Below are 21,980 nucleotides of genomic sequence, written 5' to 3'. Positions count from 1 at the left end.
AGCATGATCTTATTGAATGGCAGAGTAGGCTCAAGGTGCCAAATGGTCTATTCCTGCTCTTATGTTCTTATGATGGAATGGGATCATTGTAGTTTAAAGTTGGCTTGTAAAAAGTTTCTATATTGTATAATTTCATATGAATTTATAGCTAGATCTTATTTTTTTTTAAATGAATGACGCCATGGCTGCTATTGTGTTAAGAATGTTCTTGTCTCCACGTGAGGAGCTGAGTGTAATGTAGCCAAAATAAACCTGTCCAGAGTAGACTTTGCTAATTCAAAGGGGTCATCCCTCATCAATGCAAAATATATACTGCAAGTTTACTGCCGCAGGAAAGAGTCAAAGTCGTTTTCTGTAGTGACAGTCCTACCAGGATGTATCCGACTCACAGGACTCGTGCCTTTTGAGGCAGATTTGCTTTGCCCCAGCTTAAAAGCATGACTATGAAAGACAGCTCTTGTGAAGTTGAAATCTAGCTTGGCTGTTTTCTCTATATATTCAGCGCCCTACTAGGCTCAGATTAAATATGATGCTGCTTGATATTACATTAGTTCACTGGGCTAAACTGGATGTCCAAATGAGCTGGAATACACCAGGAATTGCTGAGGTCATTCTCCCCTGTTACCACCAGCAATTGTGGGGGAGGCTGTCATAAGGGAGTTAACTAGCTAAGTATTGCTCTCTTGTGACCAGTGTGGTATCTCGAGCTGAGATCTGTTCATCCTCGCTGGCTGATAAAAGAGCGCTCTCGGAGGGATCACTAGCTCAGCAGGTTCAACTGAAGCAACTTCATAAACAGATAAGCATTGGGAACAACGAAGCTGCCATCGGGTCAAGTACCATAGAAACCTTTTTGCTGACTGTGGAGACAGTAACCTTGATTACAGCTAGAAAAGCTTTCTGCTGGTTGGTTTGAACTACTTTCCAACTCCCTTCCAAAGAACTTTAGGTGGATTGTGGTTCATACTTTTCAGTTACATATAAAACCAAGTTGTGGACTACATTTATCATTTGCCCCACCCTACCTGCAATCCAAGGCATGAACTACTTCAGAAAATGTGTTTTAGGGAATTATGAGATAATTGGAGCAGAAACCAATTCTCTCAGACACTTTCAATTGTGCCCAATTCTAGCAGTTTGTTGATCTTGGTGGACAGTGTAGACATCATGCGGGCATTGGATTATTCCTCAAAACTTTGGGGTGTTCTCATCAAAGAAAGAGGGTAACTCGCCTTTCAACTTGAACAGCTGTAGGTGACTAGCCATCCAGGATGCCCATGAGTGAGAAATATTCAGTGAATCACTGCTGAGAGACTAGATGAAGAGTGAAGCTAAAAGATCCTTGACTTGATACCCACAAGGAGTAGATAAATGTTCTGGGGTTTGGGGTTAAGAAACCTTGGGCTCAATTTTGCCCAACACCTTTTTTCAACGTACTTCCTTAAGTGCAGCGACTTTGCGCGCTGGAAACGGCGCCGGAAAAAAATCGCCCCCATCCTGGCCACTCTTCGAGTTCCCGGAGTCTCAGCGTGGCGTGCATTGTGAAGTGGAGGGCGGAGCAACAGGCTAGCACTGAAAACAGTGCCGGCACCTGCGCGCATGCGCAGTGAAGTCTGCGCGCATGCTCCTGCCCTCCCAGCGTGTCCTGCGGGCTGTGAGCAGGACCCGATGTTCGCAGCCCCTATCCCCGGCCGAAGGGACGCCCCAATCTCGCCGCACCCTATCCCCGGCCGAGTGGCCTCCCACACCGGCTGGCCCGCTGAGTTCCCGAGCTGAGGTAGGACTTCAGTTTTATTTTTTATTCATTGATGGTTGTGCTTGAGAATTTTGATTTTGGGGGGTGGGGGGAGGAGAGTTTTTTTGCAGGGGGAGAAAGAGTGTTTTGATGGGGGGAGGGGGGACTTTAAAAAAAACTTGATTCTGGCATAAAGGTAGGACTACTATTTTTTATTTGTTATTGATTGATTACTTATTACTTTTGGTGCTTTGTTTAGTGCTCTGTAAGTCTCGGTGCAGGTCCTCAGCTTCCTTCTATTTTTTTATTTGTTATTGAATGCTTATTTTTGTTGTTTTTTTAGTGCTTTGTAAGTCTTGGTGCTTTAAATGTACTAACCTACGCCAATTTCTTAACTGCCCGCAAGGTTTTTCAGAGCTGGCCACATACGCTGACCTAAGTCGATTTCGGGTAAGTTTTAGCTGGCCAAAGTGGTCAAAACCGGTTTAAGTGTCTGGGAACGTAGCCGTTTGAAAAAAAAAACTGAACTTAAAAAAAATCGTACCTAACTGACTTACTCTGGAGCAAATTTGGAGGGGAAAATGGCATTTTTTAAACTTATGCCAGAAAAAACTTACTCAAAAAAAATTAATGCAAGTCATGGCCAAAATTGGGCCCAGAGTGTGGTGCCATGAAAGAGCTGTTGTAGCAGGTTTCATCATGGCCTGAAAAGTGTCTTTGAAAGAGATCCTTCCTTTCATGCCCATTTTGGAAATTGGCCACAAATTATGCTGGCATGTCTTAAAAGCTCCGAGTAGTTCTTAGACTCACCTGCCAAAAATACCATCGACGGATAGCCCAGCAAACAGTCTTTCAGCAGTTTATCACCTGCTCCTCTTCGAGTGAGCTTGGTTCCCCAATCACTTGTAAGATAATGGGGCAGTTCCTTGATGGACCCTTGCGGCTCCCTATTCCCCAATGTTAAATCCATTTCTTCATTTTCAAATCACTTGATCGCCTCTCCCCAATGCATCTCTGTAACCTTTGCCACATTTGCATCCCCTCTTCCAACTCTGGCATTTTGTGCATCAATTTCTTACTGTGCCCCATCATTGGCAGCAGAGGTTTCAGTTACCTAGACCCTACTCTCAAATTCCCTCCAGAGCCCCTTCATCCTTACAGACCCAATCCACGTCCAGACCGGGGTCAAACAGGGCTGCGTCATTGCTCCAATCCTCTTCTCAATCTTTCTCACCGCCATGCTCCACCTCACAGTCAACAAGCTCCCCGCTGGAGTGGAACTAAACTACAGAACCAGTGGGAACCTGTGCCCTCTCCAGATCCAAGACCACCCCAACCTCTGTCGTGGAGCTACAGTACAAGGACGACGCCTGCATCTGCGCACGTACAGAGGCTGCACTCCAGGACATAGTTGACGTATTTACTGAGGCGTACGAAAGCATGGGCCTTACGCTAAACATCCGTAAGACAAAGGTCCTCCACCAGCCTGTCCTCACCGCACAGCACTGTCCCCCAGTCATCAAGATCCACGGCGCGGCCCTGGACACCGTGGACCATTTCCCATATCTCGGGAGCCTCCTATCAACAAGAGCATGCATCGACAATGAGATCCAACACTGCCTCTAGTGCGCCAGTGCAGCCGTCGACCGCCTGAGGAAAAATGTGTTTGAAGACCAGGCCCTCAAAACTGCCACCAAGCTCATGGTCTACAGGGCTGTAGTAATACCCACCCTCCTGTATGGCTCAGATACATGGACCATGTACAGTAGACACCTCAAGTTGCTGGAGAAATATCACCAACGATGTCTCCGCAAGATCCTACAAATTCCGAGAGGACAGACGCACCAACATCAGCGTCCTCATTCAGGCTAACATCCCCAGCATTGAAACACTGACCACACTCGATCAGCTCCGCTGGGCAGGCCACATAGTCCACATGCCAGACACGAGACTCCCAAAGCAAGTGCTCTACTCGGAGCTCCTTCATGGCAAACAAGCCAAAAGTGGGCAGCGGAAATGCTACAAGGACACCCTCAAAGCCTCCCTGATAAAGTGCAACATCCCCACTGACACCTGGGAGTCCCTGGCCCAAGACCGGCCTAAGTGGAGGAAGTGCATCCGAGAGGGCGCTGAGCACCTCGAGTCTCAATGCCGAGAGCGTGCAGAAATCAAGCGCAGTGGAAAGAGCGTACGGCAAACCAGTCCCACTCACCCCTTCCCTCAACGACTATCTGTCCCACCTGTGACAGAGTCTGTGGCTCTCATTTTGGACTGTTCAGCCACCAACGAACTTACTTCAGAAGTGGAAGCAAGTCTTCCTTGATTCCAAGGAACTGCCTATGATGATGATGATGATGATTCTCAAATTCCCTCCAAGAGCCCCTTCATCCTTAGAAACTTAACAAAATCCATATTTCTAAGTTACAGTCACGTCCTCGAACACTCACAGCATGGCACTTTGTTACACCCTTTATTCCTTTTATTAGTTTGTTTCTCTACCCGTGTAAAGCAGTTTGGAACATGTTGGTGTTCTATAAATGCAAATTATATTTATTGTAATTAACTGAGATAAACAAACTGGCACTGACACAAATCCCAGGCTTTGTATAGAAGTAGAGGATCAAGTGTGGCACTACCTACAACATCATAACAACAGTTTACATTCAGTTTACGCATGTAGATTGTCCAGAATCAATCCAGCTAGGCTTAAACCCCCAAGCTGTGTGAAATATGCCTAATGAAGAAAATACTTATTTTCTATGGGCACATGCAGCTTAACAACAATTTATATTAACATAAGAATTAGGAGCAGGAATAGGCCATTTGGCCCCTCGAGCTTGCTCCGCCATTCAATAAGATAATGGCTGATCTTCTACCTCAGCTCCACTTTCCTGCACTATCCCCGATCCCCTTAACATTCAAAAATCTATCGTATACTCGAACAACTGAGTGTCCACAGTCCTCTCGGGTACAGAATTCCAAACATTCACCACCCTGAGTGAAGAAATTTCTCATCTCAATCCTAGGTGTCGGACTCTTTATTCTGAGACTGTGACCCCTGGTTTGAGACTCACCAGCCATGGGAAACATCCTCCCTGCATCTACCCCGTCAAGCCCTGTAAAAATATTGTATGTTTCAATGAGATCACCTCTCATTCTTCTAAACTCTAGCTCTGTCAAGCCACGTGATGGCTAGTGTGCAATGGTCACCACACGTTAAAAAAATCCACGCACAGACATCTTCCACCCATCAGGATGTAGTTCAGGACCTGGAATATTAGGTCCTTCATTGAAACACCTGTGAACTCATCCTATTTTGGCGTGAAAGCAAGTCATCCTTGTTTCGAGCGGCTGCCTATGATGAGAGAAGATAGGCCTAGTCTACTCAATCTCTCCTCATCGGACAAACCCCCCATCCCAGAAATCAGTCTGGTGAATCTTTGTTGCACTCCCTCTATGGCAAGTATAATCCTTCCTTCGGTAAGGAGACCAAAACTGTACACAATACTCCAGGTGTGGTCTCATCAGGGCTCTATAGTTGCAATGACATCTTGGGGCCGAAACTGCCTCGCGCTGGGTTTAGAGCGCATAATTTGAATGAGCGGGAGGAAATTTGTGTCCCAAATCGGAGAGCTGCGTTGTTGGAGCAGTAAATGGCCTCCGTGTGGCGCTTGAGTGGCAGTGGTGGAAATGTGCAGCCAACGAGTCACCTGGTCATTGGGCTTCTTAAAGGGGACACCTTGCAGATTTGTTCTGCTGATTCCCTTGTTCTTCACAGTTGAGTAGCTGCTTAGTGAGGACCGTCATGGCAGCTGGGAGAGGACAAGGGCCAGACATTTCTCAGACGCCAAATTGGTGACACTGGTGAGGGCAGTGGAGGACAGGAGGTGCATCCATTTCCCTCCAGCTGGGAGGTCCACTCCACAGTTTCCCAGAGCTATCTGGGCAATGGTGGCTGCCGAGGTGTCAGGCACCTCTGTTGTTGACCACATACCCACAGTGTTCTACGATCTCACTCGTCTGGTCAAATTGACCGTGTACATGTACCCCCAACTCTTACCTATGAACCTGTGAGCCTCTGTCTGTTCCCACAGCTCATAGAACACAAGAACATAAGAACTAGGAGCAGCAGTAGGCCATACAGGCCCTCGAGCCTGCTCCGCCATTTAATAAGATCATGGCTGATCTGATCACGGACTCAGCTCCACTTCCCTGCCCGATCCCCGTAACCCTTTATTCTCTTATCGCTCAAAAATCTGTCCATCTCCGTCTTAAATATATTCAATGACCCAGCCTCCACACCTCTCTGGGGCAGAGAATTCCTTAGATTTACAACCCTCAGAGAAGAAATTCCTCCTCATCTCAGTTTTAAATGCTCAAGTGGCCAGAATTAGAGGAGCGCAGATATCTCGGGGGATTGTGGGGCTGGAGGAGATTGCAGAGATAGGAAGGACCATGGAGGGATTTGAAAACAAGGATGAGATTTTTTTTTTTTAAATCGAGGCATTGCTTAACCGTAAGCAACAGGGATGATGGGTGATCCGGATTTGGTGCGAGTTAGGGACACTGAAGCAGAGATTTGGATGACTTCAAGTTTACGGAGGGTAGCATGTGGGAAGCCGGTCAGGAGTCCGTTGGAATAGTCAAGTCTAGAAGTAACAATGGATGAGAGCTTCAGTAGCAGATGAGCTGAGGCAGGGTCTGAGTCAAGCGATGTTCCAGAGATAGAAACAGGCCTTCTTAGTGATGGCGCAGATATGTGGTCAGAAGCCCATCTCTGGGTCAAAAATGACACCAAGGTTGCAAACAGTCTGGTTCAGCCTCAAACAGTTGCCAGGGTGGAGGATGGAGTTGGTGACTAGTTTGCGGAGTTTGTGGCAGGGATCAAAGACAATGGCTTTGTCTTCCCAATATTTCGTTGGAGGAAATTTCTGCTCATCCTGTACAGAATGTCGGTCAAGCAATCTGACAATTTAGAGACCATGGAGGGTTTGAGAGAGGTGATGGTGAGGCAGAGCTGGGTGATATCAGCATACATATGGAAGCTGACGCTGTATTTTCAGATGTCACCAAGGGGAGCAAACAGATGAGAAATAGGACGGGGCCAAGGATAGATCCACGGGGGACACCAGAAGTAACAGTGCAGGTGTGGGAAGAGAAGCCATTGCAGGTGATTCTCTGGCTATTATTAGATAGAGAACTGCAGTCCCACCCAGCTGGATGACGGTGGAGTAGCATTGGAAACGGATAATGTGGTCAACCGTGTCAAAGGCTGCAGACGGGTCGAGAAGGATGAGGATAGTTTACCTTTGTCAGTCAGAAAGGACGTCATTTGTGACTTTGATAAGAGCCGTTTTGCTACTGCGGCAAGTGTGTAAACCTGATTGGAGGGATTCAAACATGGAGTTTCAGGAAAGCTGGGCATGGATTTGAGAGGCGACAACACGTTCAAGGAATTTAGAGAGGAAAGGGAGATTGGAGATGGGGCAGTAGTTTGCAAGGACGGAGGAGTTTTTTGAGGAGAGAGATGATGACGTCTGAAATCTGAATTCATTATTTGATACTCAAGATTGCTTGTGCACTCCAAATGTAACCCAACCTTACACCACAAACTGCAATACAGACCCAAAACTGGAAAATAAATATTTGAGTTTGTATTAACTCTCGATATAATTACCGCCCTCATTTTAGCAAAAAGTGAAATAACAATATAACTAAAATAAAATATATGATGTACAAAGTATATTGTCATACCAAAGGGTAAGAAGTCATCTCTTTTCCCATGTTTGAATAGTTGAGCCTGTAAGTAAACAAAAGAGAATATTTTTAAATACATTTGTCTAGTTAAATCCTCATTTAGATCTGCTAATTAAAAAGGAATCAATCCACAGTACTGAGCAGCAAAAAGGAGAGAAGGGAGCTATTTTGCTTAATATTGTCTATGGTTCTTTTATATTAGCATGGATTTGTGAAAGGGAGATCATGCTTGACAAATCTTCTGGAATTTTTTGAGGATGTTTCCAGTAAAGTGGACAAAGGAGAACCAGTTGATGTGGTATATTTGGACTTTCAGAAGGCTTTCGACAAGGTCCCACACAGGAGATTAATGTGCAAAGTTAAAGCACATGGGATTGGGGGTAGTGTGCTGACGTGGATTGAGAACTGGTTGTCAGACAGGAAGCAAAGAGTAGGAGTAAATGGGTACTTTTCAGAATGGCAGGCAGTGACTAGTGGGGTACCGCAAGGTTCTGTGCTGGGGCCCCAGCTGTTTACATTGTACATTAATGATTTAGACGAGGGGATTAAATGTAGTATCTCCAAATTTGCGGATGACACTAAGTTGGGTGGCAGTATGAGCTGCGAGGAGGATGCTATGAGGCTGCAGAGTGACTTGGATAGGGCAAATGCGTGGCAGATGAAGTATAATGTGGATAAATGTGAGGTTATCCACTTTGGTGGTAAAAACAGAGAGACAGACTATTATCTGAATGGTGACAGATTAGGAAAGGGGAAGGTGCAGCGAGACCTGGGTGTCATGGTACATCAGTCATTGAAGGTTAGCATGCAGGTACAGCAGGCGGTTAAGAAAGCAAATGGCATGTTGGCCTTCATAGCGAGGGGATTTGAGTACAGGGGCAGGGAGGTGTTGCTACAGTTGTACAGGGCCTTGGTGAGGCCACACCTGGAGTATTGTGTACAGTTTTGGTCTCCTAACTTGAGGAAGGACGTTCTTGCTATTGAGGGAGTGCAGCGAAGATTCACCAGACTGATTCCCGGGATGGTGGGACTGACCTATCAAGAAAGACTGGATCAACTGGGCTTGTATTCACTGGAGTTTAGAAGAGTGAGAGGGGACCTCATAGAAACGTTTAAAATTCTGACGGGTTTGGACAGGTTGGATGCAGGAAGAATGTTCCCAATGTTGGGGAAGTCCAGAACCAGGGGTCACAGTCCAAGGATAAGGGGTAAACCACTTAGGACCGAGATGCGGAGGAACTTCTTCACCCAGAGAGTGGTGAACCTGTGGAATTCTCTACCACAGAAAGTAGTTGAGGCCAATTCACTAAATATATTCAAAAGGGAGTTAGATGAAGTCCTTACTACTTGGGGGATCAAGGGGTATGGCGAGAAAGCAGGAAGGGGGTACTGAAGTTTCATGTTCAGCCATGAACTCATTGAATGGCGGTGCAGGCCAGAAGGGCTGAATGGCCTGCTCCTGCACCTATTTTCTATGTTTCTATTACTCGTGATTGTGACACGTTCATCCTCAGACAACTAGGCCTTTGGAAGGATTCAACACCAGCATGCAGTGTGTTCAAGAACAGCAATAGTTATGAGGGTTTCTCTCAAAAAAAATCTTCAGCTTGACAACCATCAAAAGACAATTGGGAGGAGGGGTAAACTGTGTTATTGCTACTTGAACTACAAATTGAAGGAGAGGAATGGAAAGTGTACTCAACAATTTCTCCTCCATCTCCACAAAAAAACTGATAAAAAAGAAACAGACATGCACTTGTCTTGCCTTCAATCTTTGCCCCTGCCAAAACCTGTATTGTCACTTCACCAAATATAATCAAATAAACTATTCCAAACAACTTATGGCATTACTTTTGCGGTAGATTTTTATAATACTTATTCACTTATTTTGATCATGAATTTAAAATCAACCAACTAAGAAAGGCCTGTTGAAAAGGACTAATTGGGATTATTTCCTGTACCCATATTCTTCTACCATCACTAAAAAAGGACATCAAAGTCACAATTGTGCAAGGAGTGAATGCAATGGAAAAGATGGGCAACATGTGGAATGTGGAAATTGGAAGTTATAACCAACATTGCATGAAGATTGACATTTCCCATTGGCACATACAAAAACTACTGGTGGACAATGATAGATGCACAGACATATTACATGTTTTTTGGTTTTAAATCTCGGGAAATTTCCCGTCACAATGAAATTCACAGTGCAAACATTGCTCAAATCAGGAGTCTGAAGGAAGACATTTATAACAGTATATGAAGGAGGCAGAAATAATGACTAGGCCACTGGAAGAACGCAGATACACAAAGAGTAAAGCAGTGTTCCATCCTGGGTATGTGAATTCAGGAAGCTACATGGTGAAATATGCAGAACACAGTCATAAGTCCTGGCTGAGCATCAGTAACGGCACAAGATCACAAAGCATTGCATGACCAAGCTGCAAAAATTCAGGGACATGGTTCAAAAGGATAAGATGGCACTGTGAGTTACAAAATAGTCACTTAACTTCTGAAACCTGGATCTAAATCCAACCCCAACTAAAACATAAAAGACTCCTCTCTCAGACAACTGTAAAGCTTGAATTTTACGACTGGCGTTAATTTAGCACCAGTGGTAACCCATATAAAATAGCACTGATCAGTGTAGCATAGGCTCAAGTGTACTTAAAAAGTGAATGAAATGTCAAACTAAATCTGTTCCTATTGTAGCCAAAGAAATAAAAAAGCTTATTTGTGTATTCATGTCCTCAGGATTTCCCAAAGTACTTCACAGCCAATTTAGTAATTTTGCAGTGGGGTCACAGATGCTTTGTAGGCAAAAGTGGCAGCCAATGCTCACACAACAAAGTCCAACAAACAGCAATGAGACATGGTCGGTAAATGTAAACCCAAACAAGCGACTGCTGCTTCTATTTTTTCAATTGTTTTTAACAAAAATGTTTTACAAAATAGCAACAGATTAAATAGAGACCAAGGGAACCATGTGCATTTCTTGGAGTGTTTCTCAATAGTTCCTTTAAATAGCTTGTCCATTTCTTATTTACTGAAGCACAGGGCTCGATTTTCCCCAGTGATTTGCGCCGTTTTTATGGAGTAGGCTGCTTTTTTTGGCCTAAGTTAAAAAAAGAGTTTCCCCAATCAATTTGCATCAACGTAACTCAGTTAGTTATAATTTTTTTAGGCAGGTTTTTTTTTCAGCCAAAGGGGGCGGAACCTACCACTCACGCCAATTCTGGCCATTTAGACAAGTTTGGCCAGCTGAGAGTTACTCCAGTTCTTCTTAGGCCAGTGTATGCGGCCTCCGCAGAAAAACCTTCTGGAGAGTTAAAGAAATCGGCACAGGTAAGTGCAGCAAATGGCCGGACAGCAGCAGCAGGAAAGGAAAGAGAGAGGGGGAGAGAAGCCTTTCAGGTGTAGTCAGTTGCGGGGACCGGGAGGGAGGGAGGAGGCCATTCTGCCTGGGATAGAGGCGGGGGAGCAGACCGGGAGGCCACTCGGCCTGGGATAGGGGCGGGACCGGCAAGGCACTCAGGGCTGGGGGGGGGAAAAGAGGGGGGTTAGCGGGACCAGCAAAGCAATCGGGGAGCTGAAGCTGGATCGGCACCGGCAAGGGGCGGGCTAGGGAAGCAGACCAGCAAGGCACTCGGGGCCAGGGGCGGGCGGGGGAGCAGGACTGGCACCGGCAAGGGGCTCGCGGCGGGCAGGGGAAGCAGACCGGGAGGCCTTTCGGCCCGGAATAGGGGCGGGGATCAGCATCGGGGGGGGGGGGGGAGGGGAACTTTAATAGAGGTAAGTTGCTGCAATATATTTTCATGTGTTTTTAAGTTGATGCAATGTACTTTAATGTGTTGCGAGCTGGCTGTATGTTTCACTTTCCAGCCTCAACTCGTATTGTGTCCATGGTTACCGTGGTAACCCGATCTTTTTGGCGCAGATCTTGGGCTCCACCTCCAAAACTAAAGGATAGATTAGGCTGCGCCAAAATGAAGAAATCTAACGAGAAAACTTAGAACTTTTTTTTTTGGCGCACTTAGGCACCCAAAAAACGGGCATAACTCTTCAAGTACGCCAAAAAAAAGCTTTGGGGAAAATTGAGCCCATAAGTATATGGCTGGTTGGGGACACTGCTATTTTAAATAGCCCATATGTTTTGGTCACCTTGATGATTATAATATTAGAGGTTAGACTAGATTTGCCACTTGTCCAACGGCATTTTTAAAAAATGACTTCAAATAATAGCATCCACCCTCTTTATTATCGGCTACTTTGCAGTAAGGCATTTTGCTCGCGATCATCAAGTAAGAATCACAGATTCCAGAAACAGCATGCGATGCAACATGTCAAGTTGCGAGCAAAAATCCAGTAATCTTTTCTCGCTCATTTTTCCACAATTTTCTCCCCTCTCCTTCTCCTCTATGAAAGACTGACTCTTGATTGGGACCACAGGGTGCATCATATGCAAGTCTAACCTTGTCAGCACCCAGTGACTACACACACACACAATTTCAGCAGGGGTTACTTAATGGTTGTCAGAAGTAACAACCACTGCCAACTTTCCTTTCTAACCCAGGAGAGCTGAGACCAACTAGAGAGCTCTCCCACTGCCCTGCCTAAGATCAGATACTCAATAAAGGCCACATATTCAAAATTGGGATCTTTGTGTATAGCTCAACTACTCACTGGATAAACCAGCTGAGGCATCGGGGAGGCAGCAAGTAGGGCTTTACGAAGAAGGCAGAATATCCATTCAATTCTCCTTTCGGTCACTTTTAAATGGCTGCCAACACTCACTGCCAAGGTTACATGTAATCTTAACAAGTATCCTTACAAACAAAACAAAAATTCTGTGAGACTTGTTCGCAAAAGTTGAAACAAACTACTGAAAAGTTAACCCCACCCAGGTAAATAGTTCAGCATAATAGGTATTTGTAAGTTGCAGCTCCAAACATAATTACAGGTATGGATTAGGGAAAGAAAACCCAAGGCTATGCACCTGTTTTGTAAAGGAATGTAGTGCACAAGTACCACTGTTCCTCCTAAATCAATAACTTGCATACTGTACTTTAGGGCTGTAATATAGTACTCTACAGAAATATTTAACAAGAATGCATATTTGCAAACATTAATATTTTTGCACTGGGGTTATATCTAGAAATATTAGTTCGGCTTTTAACAATAAAGAAGTAATTTCCTTTATAGTTAACAGAGCAATGTCATTTGACACAGGTGGATTTCCTTTATTTAATGCTGGATCAAAATATCACGATATGTGATCCTTCAGACTACATTAATATAACACAGGATCATATTCAAACTAGGTTATTCAGTCTCCAAATTCACCGTGTATAACACTAAAGTAATGGGGTGACCCAGTTAAAGATCAGGTTGGTTATTCAGTCACCCAGTCCGGGTGCAATGCATCCGAGGAGACTGAGCGAAGTACGGGTGAAAATTGCGGAAAATTGCGGAGGCTCTGGCCAAAATCTTCCTATCCTCCTTGAATATGGAGGTGGTGCCAGAGGATTAGAGGATAGCAAATGTTACACCCCTGTTTAAAAAAGGAGAGAGAGAAAAACCCAGCAACTATAGGCCAGTCAGTCTAATGTCAGTGGTGGGTAAACTTTTAGAGACAATAATTTGGGATAAAATGAACTGGCATTTACAAAAGTATGGGCTAATAAATGAAAGGCAAAAAATGTTTCACTAACTTGACTGAGGGGTTAAAAGAGTATGAGTGGAAGCTTGCTGGGAACATAAAAACTGACTGCAAAAGCTTCGATAGATATGTGAAGAGAAAAAGATTAGTGAAAACAAACGTAGGTCCCTTGCAGTCAGATACAGGTGAATTTATAATGGGGAACAAAGAAATGGCGGACCAATTAAACAAATACTTTGGTTCTGTCTTCATGAAGGAAGACACAAATAATCTTCCGGAAATACTAGGGGACCCAGGGTCTAGTGAGAAGGAAGAACTGAAAGAAATCCTTATTAGGCGGGATATTGTGTTAGGGAAATTGATGGGATTGAAGGCCGATAACTCGCCGGGGCCTGATAGTCTGCATCCCAGAGTATTCAAGGGAGTGGCCCTAGAAATAGTGGAAGCATTGGTGATCATTTTCCAACAGTCTATCAACGCTGGATCAGTTCCTATGGACTGGAGGGTAGCTAATGTAACACCATTTTTTAAGAAAGGAGGGAAGAGAGAAAACGGGTAATTATAGACCTGTTAGCTTGACCATCGGTAGTGGGGAAAATGTTGGAATCAATTATTAAAGATGAAATAGCAGCACATTTGGAAAGCAGTGACGGGATCGGTCCAAGTCTGCATGGATTTATGAAAGGGAAATCCTGCTTGACAAATCTAGAATCTTTTGTGGATGTAACTGGTAGAGTGGACAAGGGAGAACCAGTGGATGTGATGTATTTGGACTTTCAAAAGGCTTTTGACAAGGTCCCATATAAGAGATTTGTGTGCAAAATTAAAGCAAATGGTATTGGGGGTAGTGTACTGACATGGACAGAGAACTGGTTGGCAGACAGGAAGCAGAGAGTCGGGATAAACGGGTCCTTTTCAGAATGGTAGGCAGTGACAAGTGCCTCAGGGCTCAGTGCTGGGACCCCAGCTCTTTACAATATACATTAATGATTTGGATGAGGGAATTGAGTGTAATATCTCCAAGTTTACAGATGACACTAAGCTGGGTGGCGGAGTGAGCTGTGAGGAGGACAGGGTGACTTGGACAGGTTAGGTGAGTGGGCAAACGCGTGGCAGATGCAGCATAATGTGGATAAATGTGAGGTTATCCATTTTTGGTGGCAAAAACACGAAGGCAGAATATTATCTGAATGACGGCAGATTAGGAAAAGGGGAGGTGCAGCGAGACCTGGGTGTCATGGTACACTAGTCATTGAAAGTTGGCATGCAGGTACAGCAGGTGGTGAAGGCGGCAAATGGTATGTTGGCCTTCATAGCTAGGGGATTTGAGTGTAGGAGCAGGGAGGTCTTACTGCAGTTGTACAGGGCCTTAGTGAGGCCTCACCTGGAATATTGTGTTCAGTTTTGGTCTCCTAATCTGAGGAAGGACATTCTTGCTATTGAGGGAGTGCAGCGAAGGTTCACCAGACTGATTCCTGGGATGGCAGGACTGACATATGAGGAGAGACTGGATCGACTGGGCCTGTATTCACTGGCGTTTAGAAGGATGAGAGGGGATCTCATAGAAACATATAAAATTGTGACGGGACTGGACAGGTTAGATGCAGGAAGAATGTTCCCGATGTGGGAGAAGTCCAGAACCAGGGGACATAATCTAAGGATAAGGGGTAAGCCATTTAGGACTGAGATGAGGAGAAAATTCTTCACTCAGAGTTGTTAACCTGTGGAATTCCCGACCGCAGAGTTGTTGATGCCAGTACACTGGATATATTCAAGAGGGAAGTTAGGGATCAAGGGGTATGGAGAGAAAGTGGGAAAGGGGTACTGAGGTGAATGATCAGCCATGATCTTATTGAATGGTGGTGCAGGCTCGAAGGGCCAAATGGCCTACTCCTGCACCTATTTTCTATGCTTCTATGTTCTTTGATGAAGTAACGGAGAGGGTTGATGAGGGGAGTGATGTTTAAGTGTATATGGTCTTTCAGAAGACGTTTGATAAAGTACCATGTAATAGACTTGTTAACAAAATTAAAGCCCATGGGATTAAAGGGACAGTGGTGGCATGGATGCAAAATTGGCTAAGGGACAGAAAGCAAAGAGTAGTAGTGAACGGTTGTTTTTCAAACTGGAGGGAAGTATATGGTGGTGTTCCCCAGTGGTCAGTATTAAGACCACTGCTCTTTTTGATATATATTAATGACCTGGACTTGGGTATACATGAAATAACATTGAAGTTTGCAAATGATACGAATCTTGCAAATGTAATAAACAATGAGGAAGGATAGTAACAGTCTTCAGGAAGACATAGACAGACTGGTAAAATGTGAAGACAAATGGCAGATGAAATCTAAAGCAGAGAAGTGTGAAGTGATACATTTTGGTACGCAGAATGAAGAGAGACAATATGAACTAAAGGGGGAGCAGGAACAACAGACTTGGGGGTGTACGTACACAAATCTTTGAAGGTGGCAGGACAAGTTGAGAAGGCCATTAAAAAATCATATGGGATCCTTGGATTTATTAATAATGGGATCGAGTGCAAAAGCAAGGAAATTATTCTAAATTTTTATAAAACACTGATTAAGCCTCTGCTAGAGTATTGTGTTCAGTTCTGTGCACCACAATTTAGGAAGGATGACAAGATCTTGGAGAGGGTGCAGAAGAGATTTACTAGAATGGTACCTGGGATGAGAAACTTCAGTTGTGCTGAGTGACTGAAGAAGTTAGGGTGTAGTCCTTAGAGAAGACCAAGTTAAGAGGAGATTTGATAGAGATGTTCAAAATCATGAATGATAAATAAGGAGAAACAGTTTCCAGTAGCCAAAGAGTCGGGAACCAGAGGTCGCAGATTAAAGGTGACCAAAAAAAGGTGGCAAAAAAACCTGAGGCAGTATGAGGAAACTTTTTTTTGTTGAGATCTGGAATACACTGTGTGAAAGGATGGTGGAAGCAGATTCACTCGTAACATTCAAAAGAGAATTCGTTAAATATTTGAAGGGAAAACATTTACAGGGCTATCGGGAAAGAGTAAGGGACTGGGATTAAATGGCTAGGTCTACCAAAGAACCGGTACAGGTACAATGGCCGAATGGTCTCCTTCTACGCTGCATCATTCTGTGATTCACCTTTTCTGGAAAGAACAAACTTCCACCAATATAAGTGGCACTGACAGCTTCTATCTTGGAGAACTAGCAACAGCAATAATGAAGATTTCTAATAATTAGCAGCTGAATGATGAACATGAATAAATACGGTCTGTAATTTGTTTATTTAAATGACGAGTTTTAAATAATAGCAGTCATGATTTCATTTTCTAAGTTTACTGCAAGAAATTCTTTCGCATATTCACAGCTACTGGACAAGGAAATCAACCAGACTCCAAACAAACAAATGCAGAGTGACTGATTGATAAGATAAACCTGTGGTACAAGTACCACAAGACACTGAAATATGGCCATAAATTGGAGTTAAACAGTCACAAATCATTCCAACTTAAATGTTCAGGTGCACACACTTACTGAACTGCTGCATGAGCCAATAGTCATAGGGCCCGAAATTCATCAGGACGCAAGTTTCACCCATTTCTCGGTGGTATTCCAGTGCTGCGTTGTTTTAAACTGCTGAAATACCGCCGAGAACGAAGATTGCTAGTTTGGTGGAATTTTTTTCGACGGTATGCAAGCGGTGTGCAGCAGGCGGTATGCAGTATTACAGTCGATCAAGATCGACTTTCTTGTCGATGGACGGTGCGACACTGCACTGTGCAAGCGCAAATTTTTTGTTGCTTTTTTTCCCACAGATGCTTTTTCCCCTCGATTTCGAGGGTCAGGGGTCACCTGCACATGCACAGAGTTGAAGTCGAGGGGGGAGAGAGAGTGAGAAGGAGCAGCAAGGTATTCGAGGGTCAGTTGGTTTCATCAGAGATTCGAGTCAAAAAAGATGAATAATTATCCAACAATAACATGCATTTTATAAATCAAAAATCATATAATAAATATAATATAAATATAATGGAAATGCTGAAAAAGAAGTCGAAGTTCAGGAGGGGAGGTTGAGGGCGCCCGCCTTCGACGAGACAGAGCTACCTGCCCTGCTGGAGAATATTACGGAGAGATACTCCGACTCAACGAAATGTGGTCGTGGAAAGCCCCCCCAAAGGAGTACAACAGAAAATGGGACGGGATCGGGAAGGCTGTGTCGTCCACAAGTACAATGGTACGCAGCAAGGAAAGGTGTTTTAAGAGGTGCAATGACCTGGTGAGGGTAGCAAGAGTAAGTAATTATTTTATTTATGCACCTGCCCCCAAGTGCCATGTAAATGTCAGTTCAGTGTCACACGGAGGATGTTATTTATCCCAAGGTTACGGCAATGTATTTGTGCTTTCAGGCAATGACAATAGGATCAACCCAGTGTTTTGATGTGTGTCAACCTGTGTGTCTGCGATGTTAAATAGATTGAAGATTTTTACTTTCATTTACTTCACTTTCTGCAGGAGATATCTACAATAGCAACGGATCAGCAGCTTATGGGAGGAGGACCCCCAAAGTAAGAACCATTGACGGAGATTGAGATCCGTGCCCTGTTGCTGGTCGGGAAAAGCAACCATGCCACCACCGGCGTTGGAGCTGACCCACCCACACAGGATGGTCAGTTCAATACAATCCCCGGTCTGTGTTGCTGTCATGTAATGTAACTGTAACTGTAATTTTGGCCTCATGTAGCCTAATGTAAGTTTATTGCACTGTAATGTTGGGCTCATGTGATGTGCTGCAATGTTGTGGGCATGTAATGCAATGCCTATGTATATGTATATATGTATTGTCTGTCTGCGATGTGTAATGCAGTAGTGGTGGACATTTACGTAAGACAGCGCTACGGTCACTGTACTCATGTAACCCTGACCCCTCCTCTGGTGCCAAGTATTTTTAAATGTTGTTTTGTACTTCCAGTCTCGGAGGATTCAGACAGATCTCCGCAGAAAGATCAGACGACAGACCCACTGCCTCCACCTCTGGTGTCACCCAGCCCTCTCCCGACTTCACCCCTGCCAGAGATGATGAAGAGGAAGAGGACGAGCAGCTCATCCTGGAGCCAGTGGAGGTGAGGGTGGAGACGGAGGAGGATACACCAGTTCCATGTGAGCCAGCTGGAACATCCTCCACCACCGACTATATTCAGGGGATTCCCCTACGCTTCCTCTGATTCTGTGGGACCAAGTGGTGCGCAGCAACGCACCCCCAGCATTGCAGCGCCTTTGCCGCAGCGATGGAGGTTGGTACAGAAAAGGTCCGTTGCTGCAAGGCAGATAGGCGCGTACCAGGACATGGTGTGTCTGTCACAGACTAGCGTCGACATAGGTCGAGAGCTGCTCAAGGCCATGGCTATGATAGCCGGAAATATCGCGGTGCTATCAGAATGACAGTCAGAAGATATGTCGCGTCTGATCACCGAGATGGCGCAAAACTCCGACTCCGTCGATGCCATGCAGCAATCGAGGGGAGCGGAACATGGCACGGCATCCCCCCATACTACAGTAGTTGGGTCGACAGCACCCGAGGGTGGGGAGCTGCCAGCAGTTTCCATCCCTGAAGCCGTGGCTTCTGGATCACAAGCTTCTCCTCCGGCCCCCTTCATCACGCCAGTAATGTCTGACCCCCAACGACAGCAACAGCACTCAGGATGCACACCGGCTTGGTACCACCACAGGGAGGTCTGGGCTCAGGTGCAGTGGGAAAGGAAAGGGCAGAAGTAAGAAAGGGGGGAGGGGGGGGGGGGGGGGGGGGGAGTCCGAAGGGTGGTGGAGGACGTGGTCGAGGTCGAAGACAATAAAGGGTGCTTTGTTGTAGTCAAGTGTTCATTGTTCAATTACCCGACCTCCTACATGGCTCAGAGATGTGGACCATATACAGCAGACACCTAAAAATACTGGAGAAGTACCGCCAGCGCTGCCTCCGCAAATTCGCTGGTGGTACTTCTCGATCAGGCCAACATCCCCAGCATCGAAGCACTGACCACACTTGACTAGCTCCCGTTGTGCGGGCCACATCAGCCTCATGCCAGACACAAGACTCCCAAAGCAAGCGCTCCACTCAGAACTCCTACTTTCCTTCAACCACTGTCTGTTCCACCTGTGACAGAGACTGTAATTCCCGTATTGGACTGTACAGTCACCTGAGAACTCACTTTTAGAGTGGAAGCAAGTCTTCTTCGATTTCGAGGAACTGCCTATGATGATGATGATGATGTTCATTTAAAATAGTTGAAGTTTGATTTTTAAAAGTTTATTTCAAGTTGTTACAGTTGTTCAAAGTTATAGTTATATGTTTTACAAAGTTTTACAATTGTTGTATATTTTTTACATTTTTACATAAACGTTTCAATTAAATTTAAGCACTCTTGTTCAGTGTCAAACTTTTGGGGGAACAGACATCAGGGTCCCAAAATGCAGCTCTCCACATTCAAGCAAAGCGTTTATTTATAAGCTGCTTACGTAACAATTTGGCAGTGGCATCCGCTCCACGTGCCCTCCACTGTGGTGTTTGGGGGGGGGGGAGGTGGGGTGCCATGGGTTCATCTGGAAGCACCTCCTCATCCTCCTGCCCCTAACTTTCCTCCTCTTCCTCCTGCACTCTGTCCTCAGGTGGTCCCGCAGTGCCCTGTGCCAATTCCTGTCCACGCATGGTTGCTCAATTATGCAACATGCAGCATACCCCTGTGAACTGAGCAACCTGCTCTGGGTGGTATTGCAGCCTGCCTCCCGAGTGGTCCAAGCATCGAAAGTATTGTGTTCCTAACACAGATGAGGCTGCACACAGAGAGGTTAAAGTAACAGTGACCTCAGTCTTTAATAAGACACTCCAGAGTGAGGAACAGGCCTCAGGGGCTGGCTTATATACAGTGCTCCCAAGTGATGCTGGGATCCTTTGGGACTTCAGGAGATGAGCCCCCTGGTGGCGGAACATGGGTGTGCATGCTTTACAGATACACAACATCACTCCCCCCCACCCCCAAAATCAAAGTGAAAACTATTTACAAGGTGAGGCGGTCGGGAGCCTTTCTTTCCCTGGTAGACCGCCTCGGTACAAGTGTCTCTTCTCGTGTGTTGGCTGTGCCCTCGCTGGGCTGGCATGTTGTTGGCCTTGCAGGGCTGCTAGGTGAGCCTGGCCTTGCTGGGCTGTTGGGCGTGATGGGTTCGATCGATTTCCTAGTCCGGCGTGGTGTCATTGACCTTTGGGTGTGTATTGTGGGCTCGAAAAAGGTGGTGTCTGCTGTGGGTTGTTCAGGACAGTCTGCGAACCGCAGCCTCGTTTGGTCCAGGTGCTTTCTGCAAATTTGTCCATTGTCTAGTTTGACAACAAACACCCTATTCCCTTCTTTAGCTATCACCATGCCCGCTATCCACTTGGGACCATGTCCATAGTTTAGCACATACACAGGGTCATTCAGATCAATTTCCCGTGACACAGTGGCGTGACCATCGTTTACATTTTGTTGCTGCCACCTGCTCTCCACCTGATCATGCAGGTTAGGGTGAACCAGTGAGAGTCTGGTTTTAAGCGTCCTTTTCATGAGTAGCTCAGCCGGGGGCACCCCTGTGAGCGAGTGGGGTCTCGTGCGGTAGCTGAGCAGTATTCGGGACAGACGGGTTTGGAGTGAGCCTTCTGTGACACGTTTAAGGCTCTGTTCGATGGTTTCTACTGCCCGCTCTGCCTGCCCATTGGAGGCTGGTTTAAACGGGGCCGAGGTGACATATTTGATCCCATTGCGGGTCATGAATTCTTTAAATTCGGCACTGGTGAAACATGGCCCGTTGTCACTGACCAGTATGTCAGGCAGGCCCGAGGGTGGCAAACATGGCCCTCAGGCTTTCAATGGTGGCGGTGGCGGCGCTTCCCGATATTATTTCACATTCAATCCATTTTGAAAAAGCATCCACCACCACCAGGAACATTTTACCGAGAATAGGGCCCGCATAGTCGACATGGATCCTCGACCATGGTCTGGAGGGCCAGGACCACAAACTTAGTGGTGCCTCTCTGGGCGCGTTGCTCAACTGAGCACATACACATTGCTGTACACAAGACTCGAAGTCAGAGTCGATACCGAGCCACCACACGTGGGATCTGGCTATCGCTTTCATCATTACTATACCCGGGTGTGTGCTGTGGTGATCAGAGATGAACGTCTCCCTGTCCTTTTTTGGTAGCACTACACGTTTACCCCACAACAGGCAGTCTGCCTGAATGGACAGCTCGTCCTTTCGCCACTGGAACGGCTTGATTGGCTCTTGCATTTCAACGGGGATGCTGGCCCATCTCCCATTCAGTACACAGTTTTTTTTTTTACTAGGGACAGCAGAGGATCTTGGCTTGTCCAAGTCCTAATCTGGTGGGCCGTGACAGATGATTTATCATTTTCAAAAGCTTCCATGACCATCAACAAGTCTGCGGGCTGCGCCACCATCAACAAGTTTGCAGGCTGTGCCATTTCCACCTCCGTTGTGGGCAATGGTAGCCGACTGAGAGCATCTGCACAGTTCTCGGTGACTGGCCTGTGACGGATGGTATGGTTATACGCTGATAGCGCGAGTGCCCACCTTTGCATGCGGGCTGAGGCATTAGTATTTATCCCCTTGTTTTCAGCGAACAGGGATGTGAGGGGCTTGTGATAGGTTTCCAGCTCAAATTTGAGGCCAAACAGGTACTGATGCATTTTCTTTACCCCGAACACACACGCTAATGCCTCTTTCTCAATCATGTTGTAGGCCCTCTCAGCCTTAGACAAGCTCCTGGAAGCATAGGCGACAGGTTGCAACTTCCCCGCAACAT

At 45.7% G+C, this 21,980-nt stretch overlaps 1 protein-coding gene across 1 annotated transcript in view; it reads right to left on the bottom strand.

Moving 5' to 3' along the window:
* Positions 1–21,980, bottom strand: part of tbcd (tubulin folding cofactor D) — a 400,428-nt gene that overhangs the window by 316,149 nt on the left and 62,299 nt on the right. The window contains exon 8 of the mRNA XM_070857568.1: positions 7,490–7,535. Within this exon, the coding sequence (XP_070713669.1) occupies positions 7,490–7,535 (46 nt within the window). The remainder of the gene's footprint in view (positions 1–7,489; positions 7,536–21,980) is intronic.

This window comes from Pristiophorus japonicus, chromosome 16 (assembly GCF_044704955.1).
Source record: "Pristiophorus japonicus isolate sPriJap1 chromosome 16, sPriJap1.hap1, whole genome shotgun sequence".
Classification (NCBI taxonomy): Eukaryota; Metazoa; Chordata; class Chondrichthyes; family Pristiophoridae; genus Pristiophorus; species Pristiophorus japonicus.
The sequence above is the reverse complement of the archived record's forward strand: the minus strand, read 5'-3'. Positions and strand labels throughout refer to the sequence as shown.